This window comes from Motacilla alba, chromosome 3 (assembly GCF_015832195.1).
Source record: "Motacilla alba alba isolate MOTALB_02 chromosome 3, Motacilla_alba_V1.0_pri, whole genome shotgun sequence".
Taxonomy (NCBI): Eukaryota; Metazoa; Chordata; class Aves; order Passeriformes; family Motacillidae; genus Motacilla; species Motacilla alba.
Genome location: NC_052018.1, coordinates 57,412,483 through 57,439,286, shown reverse-complemented (window position 1 = coordinate 57,439,286; position 26,804 = coordinate 57,412,483). Strand labels below are relative to the sequence as shown.

Sequence of the window (26,804 nt, the reverse complement as noted above, 5' to 3'; positions counted from 1 at the left end):
TGAAATGCAAAAGACCAATTTCAGACGTCATCATCTCCTGAGTCTCCCTGTGTCATCTGTGAGGCAACACTTCCCCTCTGAATTTTTTTGTTTGGTTCTGCACAATGTGCATGTGTGACCTCACCATCTGCCTTTTTTCTAACCAGGACCACCCCTTATCCACTTCAGCAGCATACCTCTTCCACATTGCTTGGGACAGGGATCAAGGTTCCATAAAGGTAACTATTCATCTTTTGAACTGTATCCTAATATGTTTAAAATCAGCGAAATAGAACCAAAGTTACAAATCATGAGCATCTTTTGTGTCGTGTCAAAGTTCAGAAGGAATTGTCTCATGTCTTCCTTCTGTGAACTGCATTTCAATCAAAAGCAGCACAACCTAGGGCACATTAATGAGTTGAAGGAAGAAAACACTGCTACTGTAAGAATGGGTTAACACCCTTCTTCCTGGCAGAAAGGAGAGTGCTAGTTCAGAATTTTCCTCTGAGTATTTTACTTCTTTGTGCTGAGGGGTAATTACAGAGTCCCTCCACACTCAAAAATCCTGGAGCTTGTCACCCTGTCACAAAAACACTGCACATGTGGAAAGAACTGCTGCCAGCTGCAAGCTCCAGAGGCTACCATGCAGAGCCCCCCTGGCTCCAGGCATTATTGCCTGTTTCAAACTCGATGACCACAAAACATTTCAGGAATCATCCAGGTGGCTTCATCAGCAGTGCTTTGTGCTGGTTTCCCTCCAGAAAAAGTCATGTTACGGGCTCTGTGGCCTCAAGCCAGCTGACCAGTCTGAACAAAAAAGGTACACAAGGTCATTCCTGTTCACCAAAACACACAGATGTGTGTTTCAGAAATTCCAAACAGACACCAAAAACCCCACTTACATGCCAGGTAGTATTAACAGGCTTTGTAACAAATGCAATACATTAATTGACTGAAAATGGACACATAGTTCTGGTCAGTTAGCAAACCAGTATTTTTTATACATGTGTTCTTTTGGATATGTGAAATCCTGTTGAAGGTTAAAAAACAACAAAACCAACCACAAAATCAGGCAGACACCTAGATACAGCTTCCTCTCAATTTGTTTTATTTGGCAAAGTAGCAATTCAGACAGTTCACACAGCATTTATTCAAGCTCTTCAAGTCTTCTGCATTTCAACTTGTCCTCGTCTCCAAGTTTTTACTTCAGAACCATTGCTCCATCATGGAGGAGTTTCCATTTTCGACTCCTAAATGCTACTCCTTTCTGGATACTCCTTTCTGTCCGAGTACCTTGACTGTCATCAACCCCTTCAGTGGAATGGGTGCACTATTCCCATCAGCCTTGGTCCCTGAAGCCTTATGCCTCCTGAAGTGGTTCTCCCCCAGGACGTTGTCATCGGGTCTCAGCTTTAACACCACTTCCAAGTCAGGCTAGCTTATTACACTGTGTCCAGAGACAGGAATTTGGATACAGTTGAGCTCATATCTTTCATTTAACTGATTAAATTAGTGAGAAGATGTAAATAAAGCTGAACTCAAAGTGAAAGATACAGCGACCAAAAGGTTGAACGTTAGCATGCATCAGTTATTTCACTTCAACACCAAGAACTAGAGTCACAGTTGATTGTGGGTTAGTACAAATTTGTCAGACGCAAGTGGATTTTTCTGGATTGTATTTTCTAGAATACGTACTATATTAATTTCTTTATAAGATTAATCTTGTGCATGTGCTCCCAGGCTGCAGTCAGATCAGGAGGTGGTACATTAACTTCCAAACATCTAAATAAATTAAGTCCTATAGTATCTTTCACAGAGGAACAAAATGGGGCTGGCCTTCAAAAGGCAGGTTATTTAAAATGTTCCTTTTCCATATTCAGAGGCCTTTGAATTATAACCTTTATGCTTTCAGAGATTAATCCTATCACAAAATTATTGCTCTTCCACCATAGGAAGTTGTTTTGGGTTTTTTTTCCAGAGATCACTATGAGTTGTTTTATTCTATAATCCTTCCTATCATAAAAATAAAAGGATAATATGCTGTTTACTTTAATTCTGGGTCACTCAAATATGAGCAAGATGACTGAAGACACACTTCCCCCCTGTCCCAAAGCAGCCCACCTAAGTGTACTGCTTTGCAATTTGCTGATGACATTTTACAGTACCAAAACACAAAACTTACGTCAGAAAAAAGGTTTATAGCCTTCCAACTATTCTTCTATACAAAAACTGAACAAGTGCATCTATGTGTACTTAGGGCTCCGGGATTCTTTCCGATGTGTTCCTTTTACAGCAATTTAGAATTCACTTTCTAAAAAGTCAGAATTTTTCCTGGGTGCCCGCAGTTATAAAAACAAGAATGTTAATACAGCAAATGGCTTTACCAAAAGGACTTTCCTTTAGAACCAAAGGGGGTTTTGGCTTTTAATAAAGAACCTAGCAAACCATATATCAGACTGCCTACACATCCTAATCTTCCACACAAGCACAAAACCCCCCTTTTGCTTTTAACTTTATTTTGGCAAAGCAGCATTGCGTAAATTGTTCAGTGATTGGAACACACCTCACCTCACATTTATGGAGTTAGCTCCATGTGTATCACACCAGCACTGAGCTATAAACCACAACAGAATTTCAATATTACATTAATCTATTTTAGAAAGAAAGGGAAAACCATGTTTGTTATGTCCAGCTTGAACAGCAATGTTTGATAAGAGCAGCCACCTACCTCTGATGTCTTGAAATTTAATATATACAAATGCCTGGTTTTAAGGTAAAAAAGCAGCTGATTGTATCTACTACATGCTAGTCTATGACACCATGTCAAAAGCTTAGAAAGGAAGTTCATCTCCTTTTAGTAGCATCTAGCAGACGTTGGAACACAGAAAACCTGGTTTTACCTACGTAGTGTCGTAAGGTGCACAGAAGCAGTTTTACCAAGGGACACAGGAGCCGACAGAAGTGAGTGTTCAAGTTCCCCCATCAAAATTAGAGTTCACAAGCTACAGGTCTTTATCTGCAGTTTTGCAGAAATTCACTTTGAACAGAAGAAAGTGAAATAAAGGCATGTTAAATAAAACAGTGCCCACATAAAACTTTCCACCATTTCTTTATCAGATTTGCCTTGAGCATCTAAAAAAATAAAACAAACACCACGCTTTTCCATGCTGATAACAACGGTATAACGAAGTCCAAAACAAGCTGCAATGCTGTTGGTTTTCAAAAAGCTTTTAGAACGGGAGATGAGCAGTCCACTGTAACACTATGTTTGGGTCAAGATGATGTAGCTTTTACAATTCATCCCTGTAGAAAGAAAACACATGCAGTTATGTTTCTTCTCCCCTTGGAAATGGTATTTGAAAAGTTTTGATATTGAAACAGGTTACATTTAAGTGCTCACGCACATCAGCAAAACTTTAGAAATCTCTTCAAGCATTTGAGCAAAAAAAACAAACACCAAAGGAAAGGCAACAGCAATCCCATATCATCTCATACTACACAGTGACTTATTGTGAAATATGGGTCCCTCTATTTTACATTTAATGGATCACTTGCTTTAAAGAAAGCCCCCACATTGCACAGCTATTAACACAGCTACCTGCCATCCGTATTCTGCTGGCTACACACTGGCAAGCAACTGAGCCAACTTACTAGCTAGAGTATTGGCAAAACCCATCCTCTGCAGCTGCCAAAAAGGCATGTTTAGCTTCAGCTGCAGTCTTTCAAGAAAGTGGGAACACAGTCTTGCCTCCCTGCTATGCAGTTTGTATCAGTTAGTTTATTTATTTCTCAGAGGAACTCTATTAGCTCCTGAAGGAGCTACGATAAATCAGGAGTAGGTTGTGGAAAGGCTGGGGGTGTGTGTGTGAGCTAAAAGGAGATCTAGTCAGGAGAAAGGATGAATCAAGAAGTCTCTCTAAATCACTGAAAGGAATCTAGAAAATGCAGAGGTTTGTTCCTGTAGGACATTTAAAACACATTGAAACAAGAAACCCATAGAACCTATATTCCAACCATAAAGTTATCATATAGTATGGATTTGTTTAAGTATTTCTAAAGCATTAATTTTAATGCAAAACACCCATCAAATCTGAAAGCTGTGCACTGTGCCACTCTGAGCACTGGAAAACTCAAAAAGAAGTGTTTTGCCTCTTTTTTTGACAAGGCACAAGCAATCTAAAAATTCAGAATGAATTTGCTGCGACTTTTCTTTTAGTAGGTGCATCAGCCTCATTAGCTGAAGCAAACAGCATCTGAATTAGAAAAAAACTCGGTAATGTGATTGCTGGCTCAATACACAATAGTATTTCCAGCTATCATGCAAACTAACCCACAAAAATATAGTTCTACATGCACATATACAAAACCCTTAAGTTCCAAAGACATTATTATGCTCCAGGAACCATACAGCATGGAATGACAGCATGCAAAACATTGTAAAAGCAACTGAAAAGGCTGTAGAAACTAGTGCTTAAATGACTAGTTTTCTATCTAATGCAGTTGGGATGCAAACATTGTGATTTGTAAGTGATAAATATTTGCATTCTTTGCACTTTGCACTGCCTCCTAATAGTAAAGTACTAATCACACAGCTTTAGAGCACTGCAGTAATTACACACAGCAGAAAAAAGCAGGAGGTGGAAGAACTCATCTAGGCAGGGATAAAGAAAAATCTGTTTATAGCTAAAGGTTTGGAAGCTCTCCATATTTGCCTATCTCACAGAATGGGTATTTGCTTACTTTAAACAGATAAAAAGAAATTAACATCTGATACCCAGTTTAAAATGCAGTGCCAGTGAATTCAGGACAAGTGCTTCATTCATCCCTAACACTTCCAGGAGCTGCATCATCATTAATTTTTCATCTTCAAGAAGTGTATGTAAGTAATGACTACTGCTGTTGCTGGCTTAGTCTCATATGCCTAATTGTGGGTGTGATTTTAATCCTGATTCCTACCACACACTCACAGCTTTATAAAACCCTGGTCTTTTACTGTGACAAGCAATTCGTAATCCTTCAAATACAAGGCAGATCCTCAAGAAACGGTACGCCTAAAAAACATTCTGTATTTACTTTGAAACTATTAAACACAATGATTCTACCCAGCCACAGATGTTAGCAGGGCTTTTGCATAACGTTGCTAATGCACTGAAGGTATTTCAAGCGTGGGTTTGTTTTTTCTTTTCCAAAATGATATTTCTACTTAAAACATGTAAGTATTATACAAATATTTAATTTAAAATAAATTATATTAGCATGGCAATGTTTTAATTGTTGGTATTTTTTATTACTTTAACATATTCCTGACTACTACATCCTGTAGGTGACATTCAAAATAAGGATTTTCATATTTTATTTTTTAGAACATTTACTGTATTAAGGAGATCAGCTTTCCTCAAGAGGCTTTCCAATTGCTCTTCACTACTCATTAATCTAACAACAGCATGCCAGCCCAAACCAATCCCCAATATAAGTGTTAAAATTACACAGCATTTATTTTCTACAGATAGGAGTTGAATCTGTATGTGCTTTATTGGAGTGTATGTATTAAAAAGTGCCAGAAAAGTCTCAGATCACCTGACAGGTAACAGTTGTCAGCTTTCTCCCTAATGTACCACAGCTTGCAGACATAAATACGTATTGCAAACCATCATCAGCTGACTTGAGCTGATCCTGTATGGATCGGAAGCTGCCAAGCTATGAAATCCACCAGGTTTCAGCGACTGGTAAGAATCAGGATACATTATCCTATCCTCCCAGTGGTACAACAAAATCTATCCTGCTTCAAAGCTTAAAGGAGACTCAAAAGATTGCTCTTTCCTTGTTAAAACTGTCCTGTTGTCCTCTAGAACCACAGGAAAGATCTACTGATTTGTATTCTTTCTGGCCATAGCTATTTACTGTGACTCTTACACAACTCACGTAATTTCTCTTCACCTTCATATATGCACTCCTTCCAATCTGCTTACCAGCTCCTGCTAGGCAAGCGATATATATATTTAGGGTTTAAGTCACCACAGTAGTCCTTCTCAGCCTCTTGTAATTGCAGCAAGAGAACCACTCATCTATCAAATGAGGCATCAAAGCAACTTTGTGAGCTCAAGTTAAAGCAAATTTCAGAAGTCATTAGCTCAAAGTTACAATTCTTTAAAAAAAGTAAGAAAGTTTGAAAAATTTTCGCTTGCTACTAGGGAAAACATATACATGAATATTCTACACTTCCCATTATGAATATCCAACAAAAAAACCAAGAAACATTCTCAGAAAAAAAATCTGATAAGCAGCTTTTCAGGTAAATTACAAACTATAAAGAATCAATAATCTTATCAACAATAAGTCTGGGATACAAATAAGTCATGCAGCTTTGCAATCCCTCACTGCCACTTTAGTGTAAAGCATTCAAATTAAATATTTGAACACACATTTATAAATCTATCTGAAGTCTGTATCTCACTCTTTTAGATCCACTTCAATTTTCTTGTCATTAGGCAGCATGTGACTTTCCCTTCTCAATACATCATTCACCTATGAAAAATATGTTGTCATTACTGAAAGTGAAATTCAGAGTGTAGCCTTTTATGAATTAGAAATACAGCATCTACTCAGTGTTTCAGCAGCCCATTATTTCTCATTTTATAACTTTAAAGATGCAATATTTAGACTTCAGCATTTTAATCTGGAAAGCTATTATAAAATATTTATTATTTTCTATGATCAATCATAAAATTGAGAATAAACTGAAATGATAAAGGAATTTTTTCTGTAATCTACTGTATGAGATATATCACATACACTTTTACATAACTGTATTGGGTTTGCCTGGCAAGGTTTTGGTAGTAGCAGGGGGAGTGCTGCAGGGGTGACTTCTGTGAGAAGCTGCCAGAAGCTTCCTCCATATTCTACAGAGCCAACACCAGCTGCCTCCTAGACAGATCCTCCACTGGCTAACACTGAGCCAGTCAGGAATGGAAGCAACATCTCTGTGGTAACACATTCAAGAAAAAAAGTTAGTCTGCAGAGAAGAGTGAGGTGAGAACATGTGAGAGGAAAAGCCCTGCAAACACCCAGATCAGGGGAAGAGGGGCAGGAGCTGCTCCAGGTCCTGGAGCAGAGATTCTGCTGCAGCCCCTGGTGCAGACCATGGTGAAGCAGCTGTGCCCCTGCAGCCCATGGAGGATCACAGGGATGCAGAGAACCCCTGCAGCCTGTGGAGGAGCCCATGCTGGAGCAGGTGGATGCCTGAGAGGAGACTGTAACCCTGTGGAAAATGTGCTGGAGCAGGCTCCAGGTAGGGGCCTGCAGGCCCATGGATAGAGGAGCCTATGCTGGAGCAGGTTCCTGGTAGGACTTGTCACCCTGTGCAGAACCTACACTGGAGCAGGCTGTGCCTGCAGGACTGCATCCCAAGAATAGTGACCCACCTTGGAGCAGTTCATGAAGAACTGTAGCCCACAGGAAGGACTGATGCTGGAGAAGTTCATGGGGAACTGTGTCTTGTGGGAGGGACCCCACATTGGAGCAGAGGAAGGACCTCTCTCCCTGAGCAGCAGCAGAAAGGACGTGTGACTGACTGACTGTAAACCCCATTCCTTACCTCCTTGCACTGCCAGGGAACAGGTCGTAGAGCTAGGATGGAGGCAGAAGGGGTGCAGGAAAGGTGTTCTTAAGGTTTGTTTTACCCCTCATTATCCTGCTTTGATTTTGCTTGGCAGTAATTTCAATTAATATTCCCAAGTCAAGTCTGTTGTACCCATGGTGGTACTTGGTGAGTGATCTCTGCCTGTCCTTAACTCACAAGCCTTCCGTTGTGTTCTCTCTCCTCTGTCCAGTTGTGGAGGGAGCAGCTTTGGTGAGCACCTGGCATTCAGTCAGGGTCAAACCACCCTGATACATAATTCATAATTCTTAAATTTAAGCTAAAATATTTTGTGCAGAGATTCTTTTCGCCAAAGTAAAATAAAAATTTAAACCATAATCATTACTCTGCTTGGCCTGAGGAATTCCAGCAAACAATACCTGCTAATTTCAAACTAAATTGGTCAACTAGCTCATCAGGGGCACTTGAAACACTGAATAAGAGTTTCTAAGTAGAAACATATTAAAATGTATCCTAATAAATACATTTTCCAAAAGGGTGTTAATCATGGGTTATGTAAAGATAAGTGGGATACAGTAACAGCCCCAGCTTAGTCACTGAAGTTTTTGTTCAGAAAATTTTGTCATTACAATTTTGTATTTTATCAGCAAACATAAATTCAGCATGACATTTATAAATAATTTCTATTAATACAATATATAAGATAAAAGTAGTCGTTAACATTTTTTAAAAGCTGCTGGTCTGGAAATCAAATCCAAAATGCAACAGAGACTCATTGCTGTAATTTACATTGTTATTCTCTTATGCCTCTGTATCAGCAGTAGTGTGGCCAGCAGGACAAGGTATCCCCTGAAAGTGTTTAAAAGATGGCTTGAAGTGGCCCTTGTGAATATGGTTTAGCAGTGGACTTGGCAGCACTAGGTTAACAGTCAGACTCAATGACCCTAAACGTGTTTTCTATCCTAAATAGATGCCATGATTATGTGACACTTAAAATTATCTTTCCCCATAAGTAGTAAGTGAAGTAGTAAGTTTTATTTCACAGAGAAATAAAACCAGAGAGATCCTAATTTATACAAGATCTGCCAAAAAGGTAGCCATCAAGCCATGTTCCCAACTGTGCAACACCAGAGGCCCTCTCTCCATCCTATTTTTCAGTAAAAAAAAAACCCAAAACAATTGAAGTTTTATGTGAAAGGATACTCTTATCAGTATAATCACATAACTGGGCATTGACTGCTGGATGTCTGGCACACTGCATTGTTTTGTTTTATACCAGAGATAGGGTTCCTGTGTATATTCTACTTCTAAATGTCCCAGGGAGTCACATTTGAGAGGATTCACACTAATATTGGGAGCTTAAAAAAATACTACTGCAACTGAACCAAAACTACAAAGTCATGGCCTAAATTTAAAGAAATTTAACAGTATTCACAAATAAGATGCTTTATTTAGCAATGTATTGAAATCCAAGGAATCTTTTCCTTCCAGCTAGTCCAGACTTCCTTTTGCTACAAGTTTTACATAGTGAAGCATGATACAAAATACCTTAAGATGAGGTTGACTTCAAACACCACTTAAGAGTGTTGTGCTGCTTTGCAAAAGCACCTTACGGCCCCATTAAAGAACATTCCAAAATGTGAATGGCTCAGCAAAAATTTAACAGCTTGTTTCCTACCAACTGGAGGGTCTGCTACCCTAGAAAAATGCTGCTGGCCTATCAATTGTATTCTGTGAAAGGACACCCATTCTTCATTGAATGTGATGAAAGAGTTACCTGCATTAGGAATGAAATCACATAATGTAAACTAAAAGAATGACAAACTAAACACACAGAATTGTGCTAATTTTAACATGATTGTTGTTTAATGAATTTGAGATTTACATCAACTAGTCTCCCATACACTATAGATTTTTATTACAGAAACACTTAGAGATGCTTTTTCAGAGGAGTCTCTAAACTGTGAACTCTGCTCACAGATCTTGAGCAATTTAGAAAAGAAAAAATAAAATCTAGGAAGTGAAGAAAAAACAGCTCTTTCATCTTTGATGCCAGCATAGATAGCAAATGCTGACTTATAATCAGGAATTTCCTTAGCAGCAGCTGCCTGATCATATACTTCATAGCCACCAACAAGGAAAAACAAAGAAAAGAAAGATGTGACCTCCTGTAAGGTCAGCAGTACACTGACAGTTATCCTAGAAAATTGAATGGGAATTTTCTTCAAATCACAAAAAGGATAATTAAAGAAATAGCAAATGTTACAAGAAGAGGACTTCTGAGATTTTCTTTAACAGAGAGTTCCAAGACTGAACAAAATTTAAATGCACATAGCAAGATACAGCCTCTCTGCCACTGCAGATGAACCCTTCAGGCTAAGCACTTATATTTTCTGATAACACCACTGTAAATTCTTAAATTAAAAATAAATAAAATAAAGAAGTGTTTCAGAAAAGCACAGAAACTGGTAAGAATTTCTGGGGAAAACAATCCTACAGTATGCATGACTGAAGAAGGCCCAAAGACAAGCTATTAGCTCTTTCCAAGCTAGAAAACAAACTGAAATACCAAACTGCACTGAAGAGATGCTAAAAACTCAGAATTCTAGTCCTTAACACAGTACCCCACCACCTCCACTTGTAGCAAGGGATAAACACTGTCATTCAGGAAATCCTTCTTAAAGTGTTTTATGAACACACACTACTATCCTTTTTTTGGGATACCAAAAAAATCCGAATTGCTACTATAATCAGATCAGGTGGAAATAAAAAAAAATCTATGAAACCTCTCTGAGAGAAGGAAGGTTTAAGAAGATGACTACTCTTTTTTTAGAGCAAGCGAAGCATGTATTCCAAATTTAAACTAAACATTTGCCAGAGGAGGAAACTGACCACAAAGGAAAGCTTCCAAAGCCTTACAAGAGGCAGGAAATCCCTGAGTACCACACTGAGGGAATACTGGCAATATTGGAGGCCAAAGCATTCATTTGCATAACAAATTCAAAACATTTGAATAACAAGCACGCTTCACAAGCTTTGAACTAAGCAGTATCTCACTGAAGCTGTTTTAAGAGTAATTTGTACGTGGTGGCTATATAGTAATCCAAGAAACACTGAAATGAGGTTTCGCTAAGCAACAATATGCAAACTGCTTTATTTGTACTTTTAATGAATATTTTGATAGGTTAGACTGAGTATTTGTGTATTCAAATCACAGGCTACACTCCAAAATATCAAGGGGAAAAAAGCCAAAAATCTAAATTTAGGTCATAAAACTCAAAAGTTGTTTTCAGAGCTCAATGCACATCTCTGCACTTCACTAATGCCAATAATACATTCACAAGCACTTTCTGCCAGGAAGCAAAACAGCACTGCTGCTTTGTTCATTCACATACTAGCATGGCTTAAGCTGACAGCTGCATTAAGTCTATTTATTTATTCATTTATTACTGGCTGTTCAATTCAGCAAACTGGAAGGTTCCTACTTCTAGAAAGGCATTTAGAATTTGCTGTATTGGCAAACACAAATACTGCCCCATCAGAGACAGATAACAGACTTCTAATAACATGTCTGGGAAAATTTTCTAAACACTACTCAACTACATGTATACTTTAGGGAAGAAGGAATTATCTTTTCTTTTTGCTACTTGGAGGCTAAAGGAAAAGTGATTGCAAGATCATCTACATTTTCCACAAAGGATTTTGCAAAGATTTTTTCTTCATTTGTAGTGTTTCAGAAAAATAAAAAATGAACACCCAATTACCACTAACTTAAAGGACAAAACAGTATTTATTAAGTAAAATTTTACACTTCACCCTAATTATTGGGCAAAATAGTTATAAAAAATTCATTAAAAGTGAAGTTTAACCTTAGAAAATACTGTGTTTAAAACAACAAATAAGAATCTTCAAAACACCAAAGACTAAAGAAAACATGTCCAAAAAAGACAAAGTGCAACCCATGCAATATTTTTCTTCTGCTTTTAATTTAACTCAAACTTAGCATAACCTCCTTTGGGTGATGTAGTAATGCAGACTGAGTCACTTTTCATGGTATGGAGGAGCAGAAAGCAATGACAGCAGCAAAGGCAGGCCTTGCAGTCTATCTGCTTAAAATTCACACCCTTTCACCTTGCATGTGTGTGGAAGAAGTAAGTGGAACAGAAAATCACTTCCACCTGGACCACTGCTTCTCTTTATCTGTTAAAGGCACATATATCACTCCCATCAGAGGCTTCATTTTGACACTGCCATCTTCTAGTTTGTCATACTGTTCGAGCATCTGGTTTCCCCCAGCAGGGCCAACTGGTAATATCAATCTTCCGCCAGGTTTTAACTGGTCTATAAGCTAGAACACAACACAGAAATTAGAATGTAACCAGCCACTTCAGAGAAGCTGGATCCAAAGTTTGTTACAGTAGATTAATAGCTTTGCCATTATGTATCTATCTACTTTTATGCAGTAGATAACTACTTCCATTAGGAAAAATAAGAAGTGCACTGAAAATGAGAGTATCATAGCAACATGGTACAACAACTGGTATTACAGTAAAATAATTTAATTAACTGGGTGGGTTGCAGTTTTATTTTCTATATATGTGGGGGAAACATGTAAATCACAAATTATTTTTACAGCAGATTCAATCTTTTGAAACCGTTTAACTGTTCAATAGTTATTGTACATCAGTACAGGCCCATTGTCAAAAATTCTGGGGGTAACTCATTTCCCCTTAAGCCCTCAGAATAAGATTTGAGATTGGTGATTTTTCGTTATTTTGCTTCCTGGAAAAATTTTGTCTACAACACACTCACTATCCAACAGCTCTCCTCTTTCATTCTGTGAATGGAGCAGCCTTTTCTGAAACTAATATAAAATATATGAATATGACTAAGATAAGTGACACGTAAACATAGTATGTGAGAAATGCTTGCATTTTTTTTCCATAGTTAAAACAGGCTAATCACACAGTCTCAAGGAAAATTTCATATTTCCCAGATGTCATGAAAAAAACACTTAATCCCCATTGCTAAAAAAAGCTATAATTAAAAACTGTTTCATTTACAGATAAGCTTTCAATTACTTTTGTAATTGTCATCTGTCAACATTTTGCTGGGAACACTCTCCCATACACTCCCACAAAAAAAACAAAAAACCAAAAAAACCCCAACCAACCAACCAACCAAAAAAAAAAAACCTTCAAACAACAAAACCCAAACAAACAAATCCCCCTCAAAAAACAAACTAAAAACACAACTACTTTAAAAACATGAAGCAAAAAAAAAAAAAACCAACCCATCACCACTGGTCATTGTTTGGAAATGTCCAATCTATCTGTAACACCTCAAAGGCCAGTCTTTCACTATCCCTCAGTAAGATTTAAAAACCTTAACTGGCATCTAACATAAAAAAATCATGCTATGTATTACCATGTGCCTGATGAAAGAAAGAAAAAAAATCTTATCAGTAAAAATGGATTATATGTATGCATACTCTAAAGCCCCTAGTTACTCTTCAGCTTCTCTAGTAAGAACTGCCCTGTATCCATTCTGAAACCTACGAACAAATGGCACTGTTTGTACTTCCAGCTGAGCATTTTACTTTCAATAGACTCAGTGCTTTGGAACTTGGGAAACACACTTAAATTTTGTAACTCATTGTTTGATAAAACTGAACTATCTTATTAAATAAAATGCTCTAGTTCATTGTTGTAATAGAGGGTTGCACACATGTCATTTTAAAATATGTTTATTTGGAGCAGTTATTAGAACATACAGCTTTATCAAACCAACAGGAAGCCCAGTTGTAACAGAGACAAAAACCCCACATCATACAGTAATACCACACTGCCCACTGATACTCCCAGCAGTGCAAGTTACCAAGTATTTTACATATAGATGTATGCAAAGCATTCTCTACAGCTAAGATATTACAGAAACACACACACAGAACATAAAAGCTTACTGCTTGGGGCACAACTGGGGCTGCAGCTCCAACATGAATTGCATCATAGGGAGCTTCTTCTGCATATCCCATTCGTCCATCTCCCACTGCAAGAAAATAGTTTTTTAAAACATTTTCAAAAGGACTGGAGAAAAGAGAGGTTTCCCATATCTACATGTAAAAAATTAATACATTTGTAAAATAAATGCAACAAAACACCCTTATATGTGCACACACATGCTTATAAAATATACTAAATACTATTGAAGCAGCTAAAATTAGAAAGCATGGATTTATAATGAAAGTTCTTGGAAACACATGGTCCCCCTAGAAAAGAGACTAAAGTATTTATGTTCTCTACCAATTCCAATGCAAATGAACATACTTGCACTGGAACATACGCTTAGAACATACACTTTGCTTTGCCTTGTCTTCATGCACACCATTCCTACATATAATGCAAATCGTAAGTCCAAAGCATTAAATGTCAGAAGCACATATCAGAAGACTCCGAAGGTGAGGAAAATACAAAGGGAATGTTCCCATGGACTATATGCCTACAACTGCACTACCAGTTGGAACAAAAGCCCACAGCCATATGCATACATCAATGCAGTACTGCAGTAACCTCTGCACACCCCACATTCCAGCAGATGGGCCTCACTGTTCTTCCTGCAGACCATCACTGCTAACACAGAGAGCTGGGTCAGATTCATGGCTAAAGCTCCAGGTAGCTGCTTGGAAGATGCTAGGAGTAATTAAGGTGTTCAGAGGTTATCAGTGCTGCTTGAGCTTTGGTGGTGAACTCATGGAGAAGCACTCTATCACAGATGTCTCACACCATCCCAGTTAAGCAGAAGGAAAGAGTAACAGTTTGGAGTTTTTAAGCCAATGAAATGTGACAAACTAAACTGGACCTAAAGTTTTGAAAGAAGACAATGTGGATATGGCATTCAGAGAATTTACAGGAAAGCAACAGGAAATCAGAGCAAGTTAGGCAGGCTTTCTCTGGAGTTATTTAGAACAAATGTAATAAGTGAGGCTGAAGCATCCATAAATTCATACTATGTGATTACAGAAGTTCCAATAATGAGTAAGAAGTAAACATAGAGGTTAGTCCTCTGAGCAGCATAAGTAATTTGGGGTTTCCCATCTTCAGGCTGAGCTTTGACTTCTGTGCAAACACCAATATCACAGGTTAATTAAAACTGAAAGAGTCAAAAAGTGCTACACCCCAGTCAGAGGCTGAAAATCTGTTAACTTTTTGCTTTCCAAAAAACTCACAAAGCAGGAAAAAAACATGGTCACCACAGCAGGTTTCATTTTGACCTCCATGATAAGGAGGGCCATCTGGACAGTAAGAGCACCCTTAGGTATCCAAGACAGTACAGGAAGACCTGGATACGTCCTCAAAACAATTAAAACTGAAGTGTTTGTCATCCTCCTTATGAGATCCTGAAAAATGACCCTGGCAAGGACCTTCTGCATCCATGCTCTTTAAGAGAGCACATTTCCTTAGAAGCTGAGAAGCCTCTTAGAGGTCAGTGACATAAATACTGGATAAATACAATCATAAATAATGACAAAAATACAATCAATTCTGACCAGCACAAGCTCCAACTAAGGGCCACAAGCAAAAGCTGCCAAGCAAGAAGTACCAATGCTTCAAGAGAACTCATCCCTATCGATCACCACTTCCACTTCCAGATGGCAACAGAGATCATCAGTAATGAAAGTTCCAGTATTTCCAGGGTGTAATCCCTCTGACTGCCAAAGCGGGTCAGTCCTACTGGAACAACCACCTCAATGCAGCCAAGCATATAATTTATACTTATATCTTAATAGCACTGTAGAACTCTTCTAAAGAAGCAGCAATGATGTGTTACTGAATCAAGCTGCTGTTCCATCAGAGATGGCAATGGAGAAAGGCTTCTTTAGCTTATTCATACAGATATAGCTAAAAATTATGTTAGTTACACAAGGAGGCAGATCCTCATTCCCCAGGGTGCACAGCAGGCATTAGAAGCAGCGGTCTCCAGTATTGCTGGCAAAAGAAGTGATTGCCAAGTGGAAGAAGCAACTGTGAGAGAAACTACAGTCACTTCTGGAGAAGAACATCTATTCTGAGACATACATGTCCCTAGTGCACTCTCCAGAGAAGCTGGAATGTGACTTCTGTACATCTTATTACTTTACTGACAGCAGTAAAACAGACCCAAAAACAACTAATCCCTTTGCTCTCAGAATCAATAGCTAACATCTTCAAAAACAGCACACACCCAACCAAAGGGGGAAAAAAAATCATGCTCCTTCCTATGCATCATGCACAGCATGGCTCTTCCCTTTTAAAATCCACAAAAATTCTTATAGTTACAGAAGAAATATATCCACCCACAATGGTAACACAGTTTTAGATATCCAGAACATTTAAAAATCGTTAAGTTGGCATTCATATATTCAATTTCATTCAAATTATTATATTATTCAATGTCCAAGGGGAAAAAGCAGCCCAAATTTTCAGCTTGTGTTTCCATCCTGAATAATGTCCCCTATCCTACTCACATCTCCAGTTACATGCAGCCTGTTAGTGAAGTAATCGTGGTGGAGGGTTGCAGGTGGTGATGAGGAAAAAATGTCAGGACATTTTGATAGAAAAGGGTTCTGCAGCTTGATAAAAATCTAGACCTGCCGATCATAGTACCCAACCAAGCCTTCAGTGCCTCTATGCAGACCTGTTTCACACAGAGCTGTAGCATGAGCACAGAAACAGAAGAAAATTACTTCCCTCAGTCATTTAGAATCCCTCATCCCCGCTGGCTATGGCTGCATCAGCAAATAGTGCAGTACAATAGAAGCAGATCTGTACAGCAGAAGTTTTTGTTGAGAACCTGGCATCCATGAAACATATGCATTTCAGGATAATCACTGCAGTCTAGATCTGAGTCTTATCATCTTAATAAGCACATATCAAACATATTTGGCTGCTCCTTTTAACACATAATATTGTCTAGTTTCATCCAAAAGGAATCAAATTTTGTGCTTTCCAGGAGTACTCTTGTGTGAGTTAAAGAGTGGTAAATAAAAGCATTTGAGAGATTCACCTCAAAGGCTTCCTCCTGATATTAAGAGGAAACAAAATAAAAATCAAGTTATTAAAAAAAAAAAAGCCAAAATACCTACAAACTAACAAAAAGACATGTTAATCCAAGTACACCTATTCCCAGCTTCTCAGTGCAGTTCTACTGAGACAACCCAAAATAATTTTGGTGCTCCTGAAATGCAGTTATGGTATAGGTGAGATATGACAAAGCAGAGTAGAATGTCTGAAGCACACTGTGAAAAGCCAGCAACTGACACACCTTATTCATACAAGTCTTATTTCATACAGCTCCCATCATCAAGCAGCTGGTTTTCACAACTTTCTTTTTGTTTATGTGTTTGGGATGGGGGGTTTTGCGTGGGGTTTTCTGTTGCTGTCTTTTTGTTTTAAATTAACAGCTGTCTGGATTCTTGCTCCACATCAAAGAGCTCCCAGGAATCCAACACAGTTGAAATATTCTTCTCAATCTAATTCACAGAAATATTACTTGCCCATCTGTTCTTTTTTAAAACGTACCTCACAACAAAACTATCCGCAAGTTTCTTAGTCACCCTGCTACATAATCAAAAATAATATAGATAATAATGTTTACTTAGAATTCTAGACTTGCAAGAGCACCAGAGTTTGTTTTAAGCACAACCAAGAACAAAAGTCAAAATTGCTTTTGTACAGCATCAATGGAAATTATTCCCTCATTCCCCCTCTACAGCCCTAGCAGTCTAGCTTATTTTCCAAGAAGTTCTGAGACATAAGTGTTCTCAGTGAGATATGTTGCATTTTATAAATGTGTACGTGTTGATAAACGCATTTTAAAAATATTAAGAAAAGTCCCTCATTTACAAGAAAAGACCAAGAATCAAAATAGTAGTTAAGCTAAGAGCCAAACATCACATAATAATCATTTTTCCAAGTGTTCTTGTAAGAAGCCTCAAAAAACATCCAGACATTCAACTTCTTTTTTAAACTTAGTGAATAGAATGACACTTTCCTCTTGCCAGCCTTGCATCTTCTAAGAAGAACAAACAATAACCAGACAAAAAATCACAAACAAAGAAAAAATAAAAAACAAAAAAAACTCCTTTTTTTTTTAAGTAAAAACCCGTTATTTAAAATAATTCACCATCCTTCTATCATTTGGGCATTATTTCCTCTCAGTTACTCTAACTGAATTAAAGTACTTTGCTGCCAATCACTTCCCTAACATCCAACTACTGTGAAGTTTAAAAACGAGTGAAAGAAACATCAGTGGTGCATACTGCCAATCTAGTACTTTTTCCACTTGAATCTTCGCATGCAGCTTTCTCAGCTACCCTATCAGAAGTGTGAAGGCTTTGTTAAAACACTCAAATTCACATGACAGGGTATTTATTCAAGAACAGTTGTGAATTCAACCCCAATTTTAAATAGTAAATATAATGTGACAGACCTTCAGCATGTATTTTCACCAAAAAACCACTCCCCTGTTAACCTTTTCTAGTAGAACGATCACATAGTCTTTGAGATCACCAGAAGTCATATAGTGAAAACTGGGGGAAGATACTGATTTTCAAAGCCTAAAGACAATTCAAATTTTAAAGTTTTCATTTGGCTTCTCTTTCTTGGGTTTAGCTTATTAAATTCAAACTTTTAATGACATCTAATTCAGTCATTTTCAACCAGCTGCTAGAAAGAATATCAGTTTAATTAGTAAGTATATCAGTCTGATGCTCACCAATCAGTTTCACTCTTCCTGAAGACAGCAATGTGGGATCGTCTTTTTTGACATTATTTATTGAGTCATCTACTAGTTCTTTGATATGATCAATTCCTACAACTTGTCCTTTGGGACCAACCTGGAATAAAAATATACAGTTGAACAATTTCTGCTAGTTTTATTTACAGAATGAGTACTTATACTTGCTGAACTCATTTCTCTAAAATAAAAACAAAAACAGGAAAGCGGAAATATATTTTCCCAATGTTATTAAAACTACTGTTAGAAATGACAAATTCTGACTGCTTAAAGCACCTGATAATTAAAGTGTCTGCACGGTTTCATAAATAGTTGTTAGAGTGATCTTTTTGAGATGTTATTCAGTTGGGTTATAGTGTTGGTGGAGATTTCTTCTTGGAATTTTAAGAAGTTAAATTTGATCATGTTTGTTTTCATTACCTGCAATAAAAAGTAACATCAAGGACAAAGACTAGAACTGATCTCCTTTCACACTGAATAAAACTTACTAAGGATTAAGGTTCTTCTAGAGAAGACCTTATTTCAAGGATTAAATAATGATTTTTATTCAAAATCATCTCAAGAGTCCTATTCTTTCAGAAGCAAATGCTGCAATTACCAGTCACAGACAAGTTACCTTCCACTCACCCTTGCATTCATGAATCTGCTTTCAGATTTACAGCTCTCCTCCACAGGAAGAGTGGAACTTCAAAGAACTCTCAATTCAAAAAAAGTCACAAAATCTCTGTATTCTGAGAGGGGAAAAAAGATCTACTAACAAAAACTTCTCCATTACAGGTATTTCTTCCAGAATTTTGTCTTTAGTCCAGAAAAAAAAACATTCAAAACCAATCCAAATCTTAAAAAATCAGACCACTTTTAACAGGATCCAGCTCAAAGACCACAGCAGCAGAGTATGTCCAAGCAGAGCCCATGTTGCCTAACAACTGGCTTTGGATATATCTAAATGCATTGACTATGTTTCTGTATCTTACATTTTAATATTGTTATGACATGGAAAATTAGTAACTGGTTATCCTGGGGAATTTTTTTTGTTTTATTATGAACAAGTCCTATGTTAAAAACATTATAAAAGTAGTGTTAGCTTTTCTTGTTTGAGTAGAAGACCACCACCCCAGCCTTTGAAACAGAGCAAGACACAGAGCAAGTTTTCACTATGACAGCCATGGGTTGCTGTTTGGAGGAATGACTGGCAGTCAGCTGCACCGTAAGCTGGCAAAAGATCCAGTAGATTCCAAACAGTAACATCACAGAAATGAAAATTTAGCAAAATGGTCAGAGCATGAAATAGCCTGATAAAGTAAGAGAGCCTCCTGCTGCATGTGACAGCCCATTATTCTATTTCTGAGTTCTCATCAATTTCCTCTATTACCCTGGAACTGTGAAGCACATGCAATTGAGACAACACAAAGAGGCACAATTTTTGGATCTATATGTTAGGAATAAAAATATATCCACTTTTTTCATAAATCCAGTACTGACAGGGTGAAAACTGTAAGTCATTTAATTTGCCAGAAGCCTTCAAAAGTTAATAAACTTAAACTTATCTATATAGCTTGCAAAATTATTCCAGAAGCTTAACATGAAAATCTAAACAACAATGTTCAAGATACTTTACTAGCCTAAGTAAACATAAAGCTTTCCCAGACGTACCAAAAATGAGATTATCATCATAAGAGTAAAGTTGTCATCTATGAGCACTGAGGCACTTGTGCCACAAATATGAGCTACTGATTCTAGATCTCAATTACACTGAGAAGCAACATCAGAATAGTCACAAAAAGCACTTCTCCAACTGAATTTTTGGGGCAAAACACTCTACCATTAATTCCCATAATATACTTTGTCCTGGAGTGACTTTATGATGCTTGTATCCCCAATCATCTGTAACTTCTTTCAAGTTTTTGTTACTGTTAGCAGTGCAATCAAGCAGAATGAAAGTATTTACTCAATTTTTCATGACACACATCTGTAAAGCCATTCCAATGCAAACAACCAAGGAGGATTCATAAGAGGCACATGATATTCATATGGCAATAAAAAGATAGAGGGATTAACTTCAGGAAATTTGGAAGGAGATTTCCTTTTTGTGCTGATTCTGACTTCTCCACAGCTTTTTTTAGTAGAAAAAAGTGCACAACTACAATTTAGTGCATCCTATTGAAAATGGCTACTCCTTCATGCATTCATAACTTCAATGAGAAATACATACAGCCTGGACAAAAGTTTTAATGCTTGTAGGACTGGCGTTCCCATGCTGACTTCACAGATCAAAAATAATAGGCAGCAAGTTGAATTAAGTGCCATTTAAGATTTCCTCTGAACTGCAGTTTGGTTAACTTATTTCAACTTTTTTTTTCCCCCTCCAGATTTTGCAGCTAACACATAGAAACCTAAATACTTTAGCAAGTGTATTGCCCAGTCCTAAACCTCTCAGCTAACTCTTAACACTGGGAACAAAAGTGATTGCAGACACAGATTGGTGCTTGAAAACAGAAAATTAAGTAGCAAAGAAACCTAAATTAGAAATTATCATTTGTATCAACACATTTTAAATTAACTTTGTGGAAAGACAAAACAAAAAATCTAGCTGGCAGTTTAATGAGGGTCTCTACTAATCATAAAGCAATTATAAAGCCCTGGAACAGAGAAAGAAGAACTGATGATTGTATTCCTTTTCAATAATCAGTCTAAGAATACAATAGCTACAGCCACTAAAATCCAGTTTTTCAAATCTTTTACTTTTTCGACTTTTTTTCCCAATGTAAGATAGGGAAGAACACAGAAAATTCCTTAGGTACAGGTTGAATAACACAACTGAGATTAAGTTACTTGGCAAAGATGCAAAATTCAAATTAATATCTAACTTAAAAATGTTAATTGGACATTTATAGTAATGCTTGTGCAATATAACAAGAATAGAAAGCAATTAAATTCAAAGACAATTTATTATATACACAAGATATTTTCCTGTGGAAATAAGATTCTTTTAAAACCTCAATAAGCTCTCATTGTAACACTAATCCATGACAATTTATCACAATGAGAACATTCCCAGCCACACAAGATAACAAAATAGGAACTGTTCAAGACAAACATCTTCTTCCTTCAAGATATAAAGCAACAACTAAAATTCAATCATTAAAAAAACCCCAAAACAATCCAAAACCCCTAAACTTCCTCATTAGGGGGTTTCTTCACCATTACACAATTTATTGGGCTATTTAACTGGAACATCTACTATCAGTTACCATAAGAAATGAGTACCAATCACACCCAGGAGAGTAAATTATTTTCTGTACAATATACTTCAGTCGATTATGAAGGATGCTTTTTTCTGCCCTGTAATTCAGAGTTACGCTCGAGTCCAAGCAGTTCTGATGATCAAGCGATTAAACTGAACAACTCACCATTCGTGAAAAGCATGCTGTAAGAATTCCACTTCCAGATCCTACATCAAGTGCTTTGGCTCCTTCATGTAGCTGATCAGACAGAAGTTCAAGTGCATATGCATGCTAAGAGAACACAGAGAGAGAAAATTTCAAATTATTTTAAGTGTCTGTTTTACTCAATATATGTCAATTTCTTCAGAGATTTTGGGAAATGCCCTGAGCATTTGTGTAAGAAATTTCAGAATCATTTCTATTACAAAAAATGGGGCAGGGGAGAAGGAGTTAACTACATTATATAATAGTTGTTATTTCATTGGCTTCAACAAATTTCATGAGTGTACTTTTATTTTGTTAGTTTTCATAGACAAAGCCTCATCTGACCATTTACGCTTCTAGCACAGACTCGATTCATATATTAGGAAAGGCATTATAAACCAGTTTATTTCTCCTCAGATCTGGTGACTCTTAATATTCTGGCAGTACATGGCCAATATAGAATTTAGTTTATCATTATGCTATATGCATTGGAATATCCTGGTACAAAAGCTAGCTAGGAAGAAGGCAGCTCTAGAGCATCAAGGAAAATGGCTATTAAAACTACCTCCTGTATTACCTGCACACTTGCTGAATCAAAGAATAGGAAAAAGAAGTATTCTCTTACAAAGGCAGATAGCCAGGCTCATGGATGAAATGAAGTAGTCTATAGACACACTTGATAACTTTTGCTTTGCTATGTGGTGGACCAGTACACAAACTAAGCGTAGGCTGCACACTAAAAAAACAATTTGTTCTTTCATGTTTCAGAGATAGCCATTATCACATTCTTTCAGCTTAATCCAGCCCACCCAGAAAATATGAATAATTAGAATATTCTCTCTTAGAACATTCTTTGTTAATATTTGCTTAGAGGATATATTACCTTTTTGCTCTAACACTTCATATACTACTTGTGCTAAGCATTGCAAAAATAATGACTTAAGGGACTTAAAATTTTGAAGCATAATTAATATTTATTTTTCCCCTTAGCAACAGTACTTTCTTTTGGTCTTTTCTTGAGTAATATTGTTAACATCTCTATACAAAATTCCTGTTATTTTAATATTGATAACTAGGTAAATTCTAAGCCAACTACACTGTTTTTTGGTCAAGAGAAGCAAACTTTTACTATGCTTTGCCACCTTCACAGACAAAATACTTGATTCTAATCACCTTTAATCTCAAATAAAGAAACACAGAAAAATTATATCTGGGTTAGATGTAGGCACTGAAATCCCAACTGGAACACTCACCCTGGTCACAAACCACTTGGCAAAAAAAGCTCTGCAACTCAGTACAATGTATCTTTTTTTCCTGTCCAAAGATTTAAAGGCATTACTGTAGTACCATACTATAGGAATCACTGTCATTCGCTCCTGAATTCTTACAATTTTATATATTAAAAATATATCAAATATATATTTATAATGGAAAGGTCTCTGGAAATCTTCTGGTCCAGTCCTATTTCAATTTGTGGGCATTTTAAATTAGGCTGCTTAGAACCCTGTTCAGTCAGCTTCTTTGTCTATCAAAAAGCAGAATTTCCAGAAGCTTCAAAGCCTGTTTCAGTGCTTAACTGCTCTCATAGTTTTTTTTTAACTCTAGAAACTAATCAGAATTTCCTATGTTACATTTTTTTGCCCACTACCCCTCATCCTATTACTGTACATCTGCAAGAAAAAAATTGATCAATCTTTTCTACTTCCTCACAGTGAGCAGTTCACAAAAGTGTCGCTGCAATTGACTGCTCATTAAATTTACTAGGGTAAATATTTTATTTCAAAAGCACCTGGATGTTCATAAAATCAGTATACTAATCACCTAGTTTAAAGCTTACCATGTGTGGAGCACTGATTGTTGCTTGGAAACCTGTAAAACAAGAGAATGAAAGATGTTCATTGTTGTTCAGACAGCAACCTTACAATCTTTATTACCTTGACTGTAAAGTGCAACACCTTCATCGTCACCCTCATTCAGGGTACAACATCCAAACCCCTGCAGTGACACAGGTACTCTACATCAGAAGTGAGTTACAGTACCTCAGCTGAAAGCTACGCTGTGTCCCCTCTTGACAGAAAAAAAAGGGTTTTATCCTTGATCTCTGTTACAATCTCCATTTTGTCACTATACATTGAATGACTATCACATACTGAGCAAGTAGGCTTAATTCAGAAGAGTAATGTCTCCCAAAGTAATGTAATTCCTTTTTAGTCAGCCCCTATGTAAAAACCTGAATTTGTTAGTTTGAGTTTCATGTAGTGGAGACCATAAAACATCTGGAGAACAGCCTTGTGTGTTTTGCAAACAACAAATAAGAACACCTATAAGAATGGGAGGAACACTCACCTATATTTGTTTTTGTAAAGATATACATACTCAAAGGTTTATGTATCTTAAAATATTTTTAATTTTCCTATATAACTAACAAAAGCCTAATTAAAATTCACTCACCACGTACAATGAAAAGGCGAAGAGAAGATCAAGAAAAAAGAAATTAGTACATTTACATAGCTCATTCTCTTTTCTTGGAGAGATAAAACTGGGACATGGATGGGAAATTGCTGTCCTGTCAGTAGACCTGCCCATTCAAAGCTTATTTTAAAAGATTTCACATAATGGTTTAAGAAATTTTGCCTTGGTCCCAACTGAATAATTTCTGTAAAGATAGAGAATGTTTCTACCATAAATTGGATGCACATTTTTTTTATGTATTTACATCAGTTGCACCATACCAAGCTGCTGTGGTTTGAAAAACAAACATATATTTACACATACTAATATTGGCTGAAAAACACCTCTCTACTTGATGTATCCAAATATGCCAACTTCATTCCGCAAGAAATTGAAGCTTAGTTAAAAGGTATGCAATAAATTGATGAAAAACTAAACAACTTTCCAAATTAAAGAAAATATTTTCACATTCTTAACACATAAATGACAAAAGCAGCCACAGTTACACAAATGAAAACAATCTCAACCACTTTTGCAAGATGCTCTTACCTATAGACTGTGGAGAGTCCATGTAGGGGTTGTATTTTGCATAGTGACAACGGTCTGTAGCAAGCATTACTTCAAATACCTTGTCTGTTTTGATTATTCCATTTTCTATAAACAAAAAAATACATAAAAATGAAGGCATTGTTTCTCTTCTGCAGTGCCGGAGTCTGTGAAACGTGCTAACATATTCATAGCATTGTGAGAAATCATGTGCCTTACACAGATCTTACACTCTTACCCTCATCATCACTGGCCATGGCAAGGGTTGGACTACATCATCCTTAAAGGTCCCTTCCAGCCCAAACCCTTCTGTGATACTAAAATGAAATCTGGAGTCCAGAGATCAAATGATGCTTAAGCCAGTGATTGTTGAACAAGACTTTCCCAGCAGTTGCAAAAGCTTTCCTGAAACCACTTGCAAAGATCTACCCCCTAGGAAAACTCAACTTCATGCACACCTTTGATAAATCCTGAAAATACAGTCAGTAAGAAATTAGTATTACTATACACACCAAACAAGATATACTTCATATTTCTAAGAAGCTATACAAGTAATTATTGAATAATACACAAAAGCAAGTTAGAAATGTTAGAAAAAGTTGAAGCATCATTGCTCAGGACTTTAGTTTCCAGACCAGTTAGTCTTGTGTTAGCAAAGAAAAAAAATCCTTTTCTAAAAAACTCCCACTAAATCTGAATTCTTATGCTGGGGCAGAGTGAGGCCAAAACGTGTTTATATCAAAACATTCTGAATCTTTTTTCAATTTTCAAAATAAAATATAAATGTACATGCATGTAAAATGTCAGAAGCAGCCATTTTTCCTTGCTGTTTTATTGAAGTTTTTTAAAACATTGTTAATCCTATTTTTTTGAAGTTCTCAAGAGCCCATTAATGAATAACAGAAAACTTTGGAAAACAAATGGAAGAAATTAAGTAATAACTTGAATTAAAAGACTATATAAACTACAAAAAACTGACATTTCAATGATGGATTGCTTCATTAACTACTTTCTTTAATTAACTACTACATTAACTACTTTCCTTTAAATAAGGATTTATTTGCAAAATTATACTTTAAAAGGGAAAAAAAAAACAAGGTCATTTAAGCATCATTAATATCTAACCCAAACATGAAAATCAGATTATGGAACTTGTGTAAGATTGTCCTGAAGTTGCACCAGGGGGTTTTTTGAAAAAAATACACCCCAGGAATGGGCTAACTTCTGCAGAGACTTTACTGACTGTTTACTGGATGCTCCCAACTACACCCATTAATCATGGGATTTTCCTGTCTTCTTTCCTTATCTACAATCTGTGTCCAGAATTAATTATCCCATATAACATGCTTGAATTCAGAAAGGAAAGTAACTCCTCAGATCATATTCCTTTTTGGTCTGAAGACAAAGTATCACATAGAACTGCAAAACAAATATACTATTACTAAGGAAAATTTTAAGGAAAACAATTCCTTTTTAAAATATTTTTTTTAGAAATATTTTTGTATCTGGTAAGTCCCAGAAAAAGCATACACTCCACTCACAGTCCCCACACCTTAGATATATCCTGTTCTTTGACTTCATTTTGAACTGAATACTACAGCAGTTCTAGTTAGAGGAAACTCATTTCAATCCAAGGTTTCAAAGCTGAGCCAGTAGGCATTTGCAGCAGTTCATAAGTTTATTTACTGAGCAAAATTGTACCCAAAAGAAAACAAACAAATCAATCCAGTAATTGGCACTAACAACAGAGGATAGATAGTAAGGAAAAAAAGTTTTCCCTGACCACTAGAAATTAGTTGGATTAGTTGTACAGCAGTTCTGTGAACAAAGCATAGAAACAAACAAACAAAAAAAACCAACCAAAAATCAAACTTTTACTCTTAGAGTCTCGTTAGGAATCACTAAGAAGTTAGTATCTCCAAACGAAATATACTTTAAAAAAAGGAAAATAAGCAAGTCTAATTTTAACAGAAGTGAGGAGATAAAGGCTCTACAGGCTGAAGGGATGTCAAAAAGCAGTGGCCGAGAAG

The 26,804-nt window shown here is 36.7% G+C and overlaps 1 protein-coding gene across 4 annotated transcripts in view; it reads right to left on the bottom strand.

Moving 5' to 3' along the window:
• Nucleotides 1-1,064: 1,064 nt before the first annotated feature.
• The window catches only part of PCMT1 (protein-L-isoaspartate (D-aspartate) O-methyltransferase), a 36,120-nt gene continuing 10,380 nt past the window's right edge, over nt 1,065-26,804 (bottom strand). For 2 of the 4 annotated variants that reach the window (XM_038131634.1, XM_038131637.1), the window contains exons 2-8: nt 24,778-24,882; nt 23,615-23,646; nt 21,760-21,864; nt 18,329-18,449; nt 13,539-13,624; nt 11,755-11,924; nt 1,065-3,282 (exon numbers count right to left, since the gene is read on the bottom strand). In XM_038131634.1, coding sequence (XP_037987562.1) covers nt 3,270-3,282; nt 11,755-11,924; nt 13,539-13,624; nt 18,329-18,449; nt 21,760-21,864; nt 23,615-23,646; nt 24,778-24,882 — 632 coding nt within the window. In that variant the 3' untranslated portion in view covers nt 1,065-3,269. Of the gene's footprint in view, nt 3,283-11,707; nt 11,925-13,538; nt 13,625-18,328; nt 18,450-21,759; nt 21,865-23,614; nt 23,647-24,777; nt 24,883-26,804 lie in introns of all 4 variants that reach the window. The other 2 variants (XM_038131635.1, XM_038131636.1) reach the window with 2 other exon arrangements.